Genomic DNA, 10,954 nt, shown 5'->3' on the forward strand with positions numbered 1-10,954 from the left:
TAGTATTGATGAGATCGTTGATGAGTGAGGAACATTGAAGATTAAATTAAGAAATTTTCCATTCGAAAACATTCAACAAATATGGCACCTCTCAAACCAGCAGAAAGTCATATATCTTGGTCTTTAGATCAACCAGTTCGAATATTGGCATCAGAGGAAAGTTTGGCTCAAATTGAACCCAAAACCATACCAGAATTTTTTCATGAGTGTTGTGAGAAATACAAGAATTTGCCAGCTTTTAAATACAGAAATGATCCATCACTAAAAGACAATAATGACCTCACCGACTCTTGGTGTACCGTAACCTATGGCGAGTATAAAAGTACAGTTGAAAACACGGCTTTGGCTCTACTCAGCCTTGACGTTGAATCTCGGACCTCAGTAGGCATTTTGGCAACAAATTGTCCCGAATGGTATTACACGCACTTGGCAGCCATACACATCAATGCTGTTTCAGTTGGTATATATCCTAGCAATTTTCCGGAAGCGGTATTCCATGTTTTGGAAACATCCAATGCCACAGTGGTTGTGGTAGATGATACTCAACAATTGAATAAAATTCGAGCAATAAGATCTCGTCTACCTTTACTGCGTGCAGTTATTCAAATTCATGGACCCTATGATTTTAATGACAAAGATAAAGCTGAAGGTTATTATCGTTGGTCTGATATCCTGGAGATGGAAATTAGCTCAAAAGCCAGGGAGGAGTTGATAAAACGCAATAGTCAAATATCCCCCAATGATTGTGCTTTACTTATATTTACGGTAAGTTAAATTACATTTATTTTAAATTAAATTAAACTAAAATTAAAATTAAAATATAAATAAATAAAAATTAATATTAATATTAAAAAAATAAAATTAAAAATAAAATTAAAATTAATTTAAACAACTAAAATTTAAATATAAATTCAAATTAATATTAAAATTTTAATTTGTTTTAAATTTAAATTAACATTAATATTAGAATTGAAATTAAAATTAAGATTGAAAATAAAATTAAAATTAATATTAGAATTAGAATTAGAATTAAAAATAAAATAAAATAAAATAAAATAAAATAAAATAAAATAAAATAAAATAAATTAAAATTAAAATTAAAATTAAAATTAAAACTAAAATTAAAATATTTCGTCTTTTCATTGAAAGACTTCATCGGGAAAATTATTCTGAGTGTACAAAAAGAAAAGAAAATATATACAAAAACATTGAAATACGTACAAATTTGATGTTACAAATTTGTACGTATTTCAATGTTTTTGTATATATTTTCTTTTCTTTTTGTACACTCAGAATAATTTTCCCGATGAAGTCTTTCAATGAAAAGACGAAATATTGAATAAAAAAATAAATTAAAAAATACAGACCTCGAGCTCGTTTCAATCAACAATTCATTAATTGGAAAAATGAAATACAGGTCGAATACAATAAAAACAAGTTTACATTAAAATTAAAATTAAAATTAAAATTAAAATTAAAATAAAAATTAAAATTAAAATTAAAATTAAAATTAAAATTAAAATTAAAATTAAAATTAAAATTAAAATTAAAATTAAAATTAAAATTAAAATTAAAATTAAAATTAAAATTAAAATTAAAATTAAAATTAAAATTAAAATTAAAATTAAAATTAAAATTAAAATTAAAATTAAAATTAAAATTAAAATTAAAATTAAAATTAAAATTAAAATTAAAATTAAAATTAAAATTAAAATTAAAATTAAAATTAAAATTAAAATTAAAATTAAAATTAAAATTAAAATTAAAATTAAAATTAAAATTAAAATTAAAATTAAAATTAAAATTAAAATTAAAATTAAAATTAAAATTAAAATTAAAATTAAAATTAAAATTAAAATTAAAATTAAAATTAAAATTAAAATTAAAATTAAAATTAAAATTAAAATTAAAATTAAAATTAAAATTAAAATTAAAATTAAAATTAAAATTAAAATTAAAATTAAAATTAAAATTAAAATTAAAATTAAAATTAAAATTAAAATTAAAATTAAAATTAAAATTAAAATTAAAATTAAAATTAAAATTAAAATTAAAATTAAAATTAAAATTAAAATTAAAATTAAAATTAAAATTAAAATTAAAATTAAAATTAAAATTAAAATTAAAATTAAAATTAAAATTAAAATTAAAATTAAAATTAAAATTAAAATTAAAATTAAAATTAAAATTAAAATTAGAATTAAAATTAAAATTAAAATTAAAATTAAAATTAAAATTAAAATAAAAATAAAAATAAAAATTAAAATTAAAATTAAAATTAAAATTAAAATTAAAATTAAAATTAAAATTAAAATTAAAATTAAAATTAAAATTAAAATTAAAATTAAAATTAAAATTAAAATTAAAATTAAAATTAAAATTAAAATTAAAATTAAAATTAAAATTAAAATTAAAATTAAAATTAAAATTAAAATTAAAATTAAAATTAAAGTTAAAATTAAAATTAAAGTTAAAATTAAAATTAAAACTAAAATTAAAATTAAAATTAAAATTAAAATTAAAATTAAAATTAAAATTAAAATTAAAATTAAAATTAAAATTAAAATTAAAATTAAAATTAAAATTAAAATTAAAATTAAAATTAAAATTAAAATTAAAATTAAAATTAAAATTAAAATTAAAATTAAAATTAAAATTAAAATTAAAATTAAAATTAAAATTAAAATTAAAATTAAAATTAAAATTAAAATTAAAATTAAAATTAAAATTAAAATTAAAATTAAAATTAAAATTAAAATTAAAATTAAAATTAAAATTAAAATTAAAATTAAAATTAAAATTAAAATTAAAATTAAAATTAAAATTAAAATTAAAATTAAAATTAAAATTAAAATTAAAATTAAAATTAAAATTAAAATTAAAATTAAAATTAAAATTAAAATTAAAATTAAAATTAAAATTAAAATTAAAATTAAAATTAAAATTAAAATTAAAATTAAAATTAAAATTAAAATTAAAATTAAAATTAAAATTAAAATTAAAATTAAAATTAAAATTAAAATTAAAATTAAAATTGAAATTGAAATTAAATTAAATTAAATATATAAACATATAATTAAATTGAATTGAATTATTACACCGAAAAAAAGTGAAGAATATAGGAAGAATGAACTACCTCGCACGAAAATTGAACTAAATTTTACTCCACATTTTGAGATTTCCACAAAGCGTTGTTAAAACCAGGAAATTTTAATGCCATGTTATACTTTTTAACTGCAGTTCACGAAATTACATCATCTCATAGAAGAAAAAATTAACTAAAAGTAAAGAAGAAAATCATTGGCGCCAAATCATGACCATTTTAACCATACGTACGAAAAATTTCATTTGTTTTAGTTCATATTGAACTTATGTGTACAGTCATTGAACTCACGTTTAGTTCATAAAATTTGTGAGACATTCTAAAAAAAAGTAAGATTTCATTAAGCTGTGGAAAATTTCGATAAAAATAATAAAATTTAACCACAAGCAAATAAATTTTTCCGATAAAAATAAGTTAAATTTAGTGTTAGTTTAACTACGTAAATTTTTTTCTGTGTAGGTTTAAATTAATATTGTAATAATATTTTCCCTACATTCCCCTGTATAGTCCGGTACTGTTGGTATGCCCAAAGGTGTTATGGTCTCCCATGATGCTGTGCTCTTCTGCTCCCAAGCTGTTACAAAATCAGTGCCTTCTATAAAACCGGGTAATGAAGTGGTGGTTACATATCTACCACTGAGTCATATTGCAGCCCAACTTTTCGATATATTCATGACTATGGAGAATGGAGCTACTGTTTATTTTGCTGATCGTAATGCTCTAAAGGGGACTCTGATCAAGACATTTGTGGAAGCTAGACCGACAGCAGTATTTGGTGTGCCAAGAATATTTGAGAAAATTCAAGAGCAATTAACTCTAATGGATGCTGAGGCAAAAGGAATCATCAAATGTCTAACCCATAAAGCTAGAGCAGTAATGTTGCAATACCATTCGGATCGTATGGAGGGGTAAGGAGAAGAAAGTTAAACATTGCGAATTGAATTGTAAACGATTTTATTTTTTTTTTTTTTTGGTCTTTAAAGGAAACCCACTTCCTATATGAAATACTGGCTAGCCTCAACCCTGACCAATCGCATTAAGGTGGCTTTGGGTTTAGACCGTTTTAAGGTCTGTTTCATTGGTGGTGCTCCAGTTTCGGAGGAGCTTAAACGTTTCTTCTTAAGCCTGGATTTACCTTTGGTCGATGTTTTTGGTATGTCAGAGACCAGTGGCGGCGTGGTTTTTAACCTCACAGCTCCTAACCTACAGACAATAGGTAAGCCAGTAGGTGGAGTAGAAGTGTGTATACGTAATCCCGATGAGAAAGGTGAAGGAGAGGTAAATTTAGTATGGTCCTTTTTCATCTGCAAATATATTAGTGACATTCCAAATTAAATTTCAGATAATTATACGAGGTCGTACAAATATGATGGGTTATCTTGGAGAAGCTGAAAAGACTAAAGCAACCGTAACTGATGATGGTTGGATTTTAACCGGAGATTTAGGCTATGTGGATGACAATGGCTACATTTATATTAATGGTCGTATTAAGGAACTCATCATAACGGCTGGTGGCGAGAATATACCACCATGTCACATTGAAGCCTTAATTAAGAATGAATTGCCCTGCATAAGTAATGCTGTGGTAGTGGGAGATAATAGGAAATACATAACAGTCTTATTGACTTTCAAGGTAAGTTTGCAACTAACGGAACACTACAAGGCTCCTTACAAGCTTTTCCTGCCTAGGATACATAAACTGTAATATTTCTTTCGAAAGTCCCTAGAAATAAAAATTTGACAAAATTTTCTGTAGAAATAAAATTTTGACAAATTTTTGTAACGAAATAAATTTTGACAAAATTTTCTATAGAAATAACATTTTGACCAAATTTCTTTGGCAATAAGATTTTGACAACATTTTATATAGAAATAAAATTTTGACAAAATCTGCTATAGAAATAAAATTTTGACAAAATCTGCTATAAATAGAAATAAGATTTGGACAAAATCATCTATAGAAATAAAATTTTGACTAAATCTGCTATAGAAATAAAAAGTTAACACAATCTGCTATAGAAATAAAATTTTGACTAAATTGTATATAGAATTTTTTTTTCACAAAATTGCCATAAAAATTGACAAAGTCTAGTTTATAGAAATAAAATTTTTACAAAACCTGTTATAGAAATAAAATTTTGACAAAATTTTCTATAGAGATAAAATTTTGACAAAATTTTCTACAGAAATTAAATTTTGATAAAATGTTCTATAGAAATAAAATTGTGTGAAAATTTTCTATAGAAATACAATATTGAGAACATTTTTATAGAAATAAAGCTTTGAGAATTTTTTGTTCTATGGAAATAAAATTTTGCGAAAATTTTCTATAGAAACACAATTTTGAGAACATTTTTTATAGAAATAAAGCTTTGAGAATTTTTTTTTTGTAGAAATAAAATTTTGAGAAAATTTTCTGTAGAAATAAAATTTTGGCAAACTTTTCTATAGAAACAAAATTTTGAGAAAATTTTCGCTAAGAATAAAATTTTGACAAAATTATCTCTAAGAATAAAATTTTACCAAAATTTTCTATAGAAATAACATTTCGACCAAATTTATTTGGAAATAAAATTTTGACAAATTTTTCTGTTGAAATAAAATTTTGACAAAATTTTCTCCAAAAATAAAGTTTTCACAAAATTTTCTCTAAGAATAAAATTTTGAGAAGATTTTCTATAGAAATAAAATGTTTACAAAATTGTCTATAGAAATAAAATTTTGACAAAATTTTCTATATAAATAAAATTTTGACAAAATATTATGTAGAAATAAAATTTTGACAAAATTTTCTATAGAAATAAAATGTTGACAAAATTTTCTATAGATCTAAAAATTTGACAAAATTATCTCTAAGAATAACATTTTGACAAAATCTTCTATAGAAAAAAAAAAATTGACAAAATTATCTCTAAGAATAAAAATTTGACAAAATTATCTCTAAGAATAAAATTTTGACAAAATTATCTACAAGAATAAAATTTTGGAAAAATTTTCTAAGGAAATAAAATGTTGGCATAACTTTCTCTAGAACTAAATTTTTGGCAAAACTTTCTCTTAGAATAAATTTTTGACAAAATTTTCTATGGAAATAAATTTTTGACAAAATTTTCTATAGAAATAAAATTTTGAGAACATTTTCTATAGAAATAAAATTTTGGCAAACTTTTCTATAGAAATAAAATTCTGAAAAAATTTTCGCTAAGAATAAAATTTTGACAAAATTATCTCTAAGAATAAAATTTTAACAAAATTTTCTATAGAAATAACATTTTGACCAAATTTATTTGGAAATAAAATTTTGACAAATTTTTCTATTGAAATAAAATTTTGACAAAATTATCTCCAAAAATAAAGTTTTCACAAAATTTTCTCTAAGAATAAAATTTTGAGAAGATTTTCTATAGAAATAAAATGTTTACAAAATTTTCTATATAAATAACATTTTGACAAAATATTATGTAGAAATAAAATTTTGACAAAATTTTCTATAGAAATAAAATGTTGACAAAATTTTCTATAGATATAAAAATTTGACAAAATTATCTCTAAGAATAACATTTTGACAAAATTTTCTATAGAAATAAAATTTTGACAAAATTATCTCTAAAAATAAAAATTTGACAAAATTATCTCTAAGAATAAAATTTTGACAAAATTATCTCCAAGAATAAAATTTTGACAAAATTTTCTCTACGAATAAAATTTTGGAAAAGTTTTCTAAGGAAATAAAATGTTGGCATAACTTTCTCTAGGACTAAATTTTTGGCAAAACTTTCTCTTAGAATAAATTTTTGACAAAATTTTCTATAGAAATAAAATTTTGGCAAAATTTTCTATAGAAATAAAATTTTGAGAAAATTTTCTATAGAAATAAAATTTTGAGAAAATTTTCTATAGAAATAATATTTTGATAAAATTTTCTATAGAAATAAAATTTTGAGAAAATTTTCTACAGAAATAAAATTTTGGCAAAATTTTCTATAAAAATAAAATTTTGAGAAAATTTTCTATAGAAATAAAATTTTGAGAAAATTTTCTATAGAAATAAAATTTGGACAAAATTTTCTATATAAATGAAATTTTGACAAAATTTTCTATAGAAATTAAATTTTGACAAAATTTTCTATAGAAATCAAATTTTGACAGTGTTTTCTATAGCAATAAAATTTTGACAAAGTTTTCTATCGAAATAAAATTTTGACTAAATTTCTATAGAAATAAAATTTTGACAAAGTTTTCTATAAAAATAAAATTTTTTACAAAATTTTGTATAGAAATATAATTTTGACAAAATTATATCTAAGAATAACATTTTGACAAAATTGTCTATAGAGATAAAATTTTGACAAAATTTTCTATAGAAATAAAATTTTGACAAAATGTTCGCTAAGAATAAAATTCTGACAAAATTTTCTCTAGGAATAAAATTCTGACAAAATTTTCTCTAAGAATAAAATTTTTAAAAAAATTTCTATAGAAATACAATTTCAACAAAATTTTCTATACAACTAAAATTTTGACAAAATTTTCTATACAACTAAAATTTTCTACAGAAATGAAATTTTGACAAAAATTTGCTATAGAAATGAAATTATGGAAAAATTTTCTATAGAAACAATTTTTGACAAAATATTCTACAGAAATAAAATTTTTACAAAATTTTCTATAGAAATAAAATGTTTACAACATTTTCTACAGAAATGAAATTTTTACAAAATTTTCTAAAGAAATATAATTTTTACAAAATTTTCTATAGAAATAAAATGTTGACAAAATTCTCTATAATTATAAAATTTTAATAACATTTTCTATAAAAATAAAATTTTGACAACATTTTTAAAAAATTAAACAAACTAAACTAAAATTATCATAATTATTTTTCAGACATATATTGATCCAGATACTGGCTATCCTTTGGATAATCTCTTGCCCGAAACTATAGAATGGTTGCAATCATTGGATCTTCATTATACACATCTATCGGAAATGCTACACATTCAATTGCCTGACAATCTCAAAGACTTTGATCCGAATAGTGTTCAAGTAAAGCTCGATGAAAATCTTCATCGAGCCATAGAAGAGGGCATTAAGAGATCAAATCAACATTCAATTTCGAATGCTCAGAAAGTTCAATATTTCACAGTGTTGCCACATGATCTATCAATACCCACCGGAGAATTAGGTATGATTCCACTATATATTTTTATATTTGTTTATTTATTTATTACTAATTTTTCTTCGATTTCAATCTATAGGACCTACCTTAAAAATTTGCCGCAATATTGTTCACAAGAAATATTCTAAATACATCGACTCCATGTACCAAAAGTGATAAGAAGACTTCCATTATTGATTTGTAGTACCATGGAGATCAATATGCTCTCTATGGGTTGTTTTGGATTTGGCGTGAAAGAAATTGTTTATTTTTTTGTTTTAATAATAAGATAACGATTTAATGTATTTAATGTTTATACAAAATGCTTTAGGGTGATATGAATATAGATTTATAAATTAAAAGACCCTAAATGTATTGTGGTTTAATTAATTAATATGAACTATTAGGAAATAAATAAATAAATACAGATGAAAGATCAGTCACGTCTTTGCCCAAACATACTAAATATGGGTACGATTCATTCGTAAGGTAGAATCATTAAAACAAATAGAATTTTCTCTTGTTTGTTGACACGCCCGCTGTTTTCTATGACAGACGATCGATTCGAGATTCTTACTGTATCTACTCGCCCCAAATATAATCTATCAAAATTGGAGAACATTTTACCAAAAAACTAGCAAACAAAAAATTTTATTTTTCAAAATTTTATTTCTATAGAAAATATCTTCACATTTTTTTTATAGAAAATTTTGTCAAAATTTTATTTCTATTAGAAAATTTTGTCAAAATTTTATTTCTATAGAAAATTTAGCCAAAATTTTATTTCTATAGAAAATTTTGCCAACATTTTAATTATTTATAGAAAATTGTGTCAAAATTTTATTTATGTAGAAAATTTTGTCAAAATTTTATTCCTATAGAAAATTTTGTCAAAATTTTATTTCTATAGAAAATTTTGTCAAAATTTTATTTCTATAGAAAATTTTGTCAAAATTTTATTCCTATAGAACATTTTTTCAAAATTTTATTTCTATAGAAAATGTTGTCAAAATTTTATTTCTATATAAAATTTTGTCAAAATTTCATTTCTATAGACAATTTTGTCAAAATTTTGTTTCTATAGAAAATTTTGTCAAAATTTTATTTCTATAGAAAATTTTGTCAAAATTTTATTTCTATAGAAAATGTTGTCAAAATTGTATTTCTATAGAAAATTTTGTGAAAATTTTATTTCTATATAAAATTTTTTCAAATTTTTTATTTCTATAGAAAATTTTGTGAAAATTGTATTCTTATAGAAAATTTTGTGAAAATTTTATTTCTATAGAAAATTTTGTCAAAATGTTATTTCTATAGAAAATTTTCTCGAAATTTTATTTCTATAGAAAATTTTGTCAAAATTTTATTTCTATAGAAATTTTTCTCAAAAGTTTATTTCTATAGAAAACTTTCTCAAAATTTTATTTCTATAGGAAATTTTCTCAAAATTTCATTTTATAGAAACTTTTACCAAAATTTTATTTTTATAAAAAATTTTGTCAAAATTTAATTTTATAGAAAATTTTGTCAAAATTTAATTTTATAGAAAATTTTGTCAAAATTTAATTTTATAGAAACTACTGTAGAAAATTTTGTCAAAATTTTATTTCTATAGAAAATTTTGTCACAATTTTATTCCTATAGAAATTTTTTTAAAAATTTTATTTCTGAAGAAAATTTTGTCAAAATTTTATTTCTATAGACAATTTTCTCGAAATTTTATTTCTATAGAAAATTTTGTCAAACATTGATTTCTGTAGAGAATTTTGTCAAAATTTTATTTCTATTAAAAATTTTGTCAAAATTTAATTTCTATAGAAAATTTTGTCTACATTTTATTTCTATAGAAAATTTTGTCAAAATTTTATTTCTGTAGAAAATTTTGTCAAAATTTAATTTCTGTAGAAAATTTTGTCTACATTTTATTTCTATAGAAAATGTTGTCAAAATTTTATTTCTATTAGAAAATCTTGTCAAAATTGTATTTCTATTAGAAAATTTTGTCAAAATTTTATTTCTATAGAAAATTTTGCCAACATTTTATTTATATAGAAAATTTTGTCAAAATTGTATTCCTATAGAAAATTTTTTAAAAATTTTATTTCTAAAGAAAATTTTGTCAAAATTTTATTTCTATTAGAAAATTTTGTCAAAAATGTATTTCTATTAGAAAATTTTGTCAAAATTTTATTTCTATAGAAAATTTTGTCAACATTCTATCTATATAGAAAATTGTGTAAACATTTATTTCTGTAGAAAATTTTGTCAACATTTTATTTATATAGAAAATTGTGTCAAAATTTTATTTCTGTAGAAAATTGTGTCTAAATTTTATTTCTATTGAAAATTTTATCAAAATGTTATTCCTATAGAAAATTTTGTCAAAATTTTATTTCTATAGAAAATTTTGTCAAAATTTTATTTCTATAGAAAATTTTGTCAAAATTTAATTTTATAGAAACTATTGTCAAAATTTTCTTTTTGTAGAAAAAATTGTAAAAATTTAATTTTATAGAAAATTTTGTCAAAATATTATTTTTGTAGAAAAAATTGTCAATTTATTTCTGTAGCAATATTTTTCAAAATGTTTTTTTATAGAAAATGTTATTTCTATCGAAAATGTTGTCAACATTTTATTTCCATAGAAAATTGTGTCAAAATTTCAGATTCGTCTCTTGGTTCGCCGCGATCCT

At 20.1% G+C, this 10,954-nt stretch overlaps 1 protein-coding gene across 1 annotated transcript; it reads left to right on the top strand.

The window, feature by feature from the left end:
* On the top strand, positions 1 to 8,700 carry LOC142227383 (long-chain-fatty-acid--CoA ligase heimdall-like). The gene is made up of 6 exons (XM_075297899.1): positions 1 to 765; positions 3,611 to 4,011; positions 4,087 to 4,381; positions 4,446 to 4,736; positions 7,991 to 8,288; positions 8,362 to 8,700. Exons 1-6 carry the CDS (start codon positions 82 to 84, stop codon positions 8,436 to 8,438), a joined length of 2,046 nt encoding a protein of 681 aa, XP_075154014.1. The 5' UTR covers positions 1 to 81; the 3' UTR covers positions 8,439 to 8,700.
* Positions 8,701 to 10,954: the final 2,254 nt, after the last annotated feature.

The sequence above is a fragment of the Haematobia irritans genome, chromosome 2 (assembly GCF_050003625.1).
Source record: "Haematobia irritans isolate KBUSLIRL chromosome 2, ASM5000362v1, whole genome shotgun sequence".
Lineage (NCBI taxonomy): Eukaryota > Metazoa > Arthropoda > Insecta > Diptera > Muscidae > Haematobia > Haematobia irritans.

Excerpts from the sequence above, each read along its gene's own strand:
- LOC142227383 (XM_075297899.1), top strand. The coding sequence starts at position 82 with ATGGCACCTCTCAAACCAGCAGAAAGTCATATATCTTGGTCTTTAGAT. Across the intron at positions 766-3,610 it reads GTGCTTTACTTATATTTACG|TCCGGTACTGTTGGTATGCC; the intron begins GTAAGTTAAATT and ends TCCCCTGTATAG. Across the intron at positions 4,012-4,086 it reads CATTCGGATCGTATGGAGGG|GAAACCCACTTCCTATATGA; the intron begins GTAAGGAGAAGA and ends TGGTCTTTAAAG.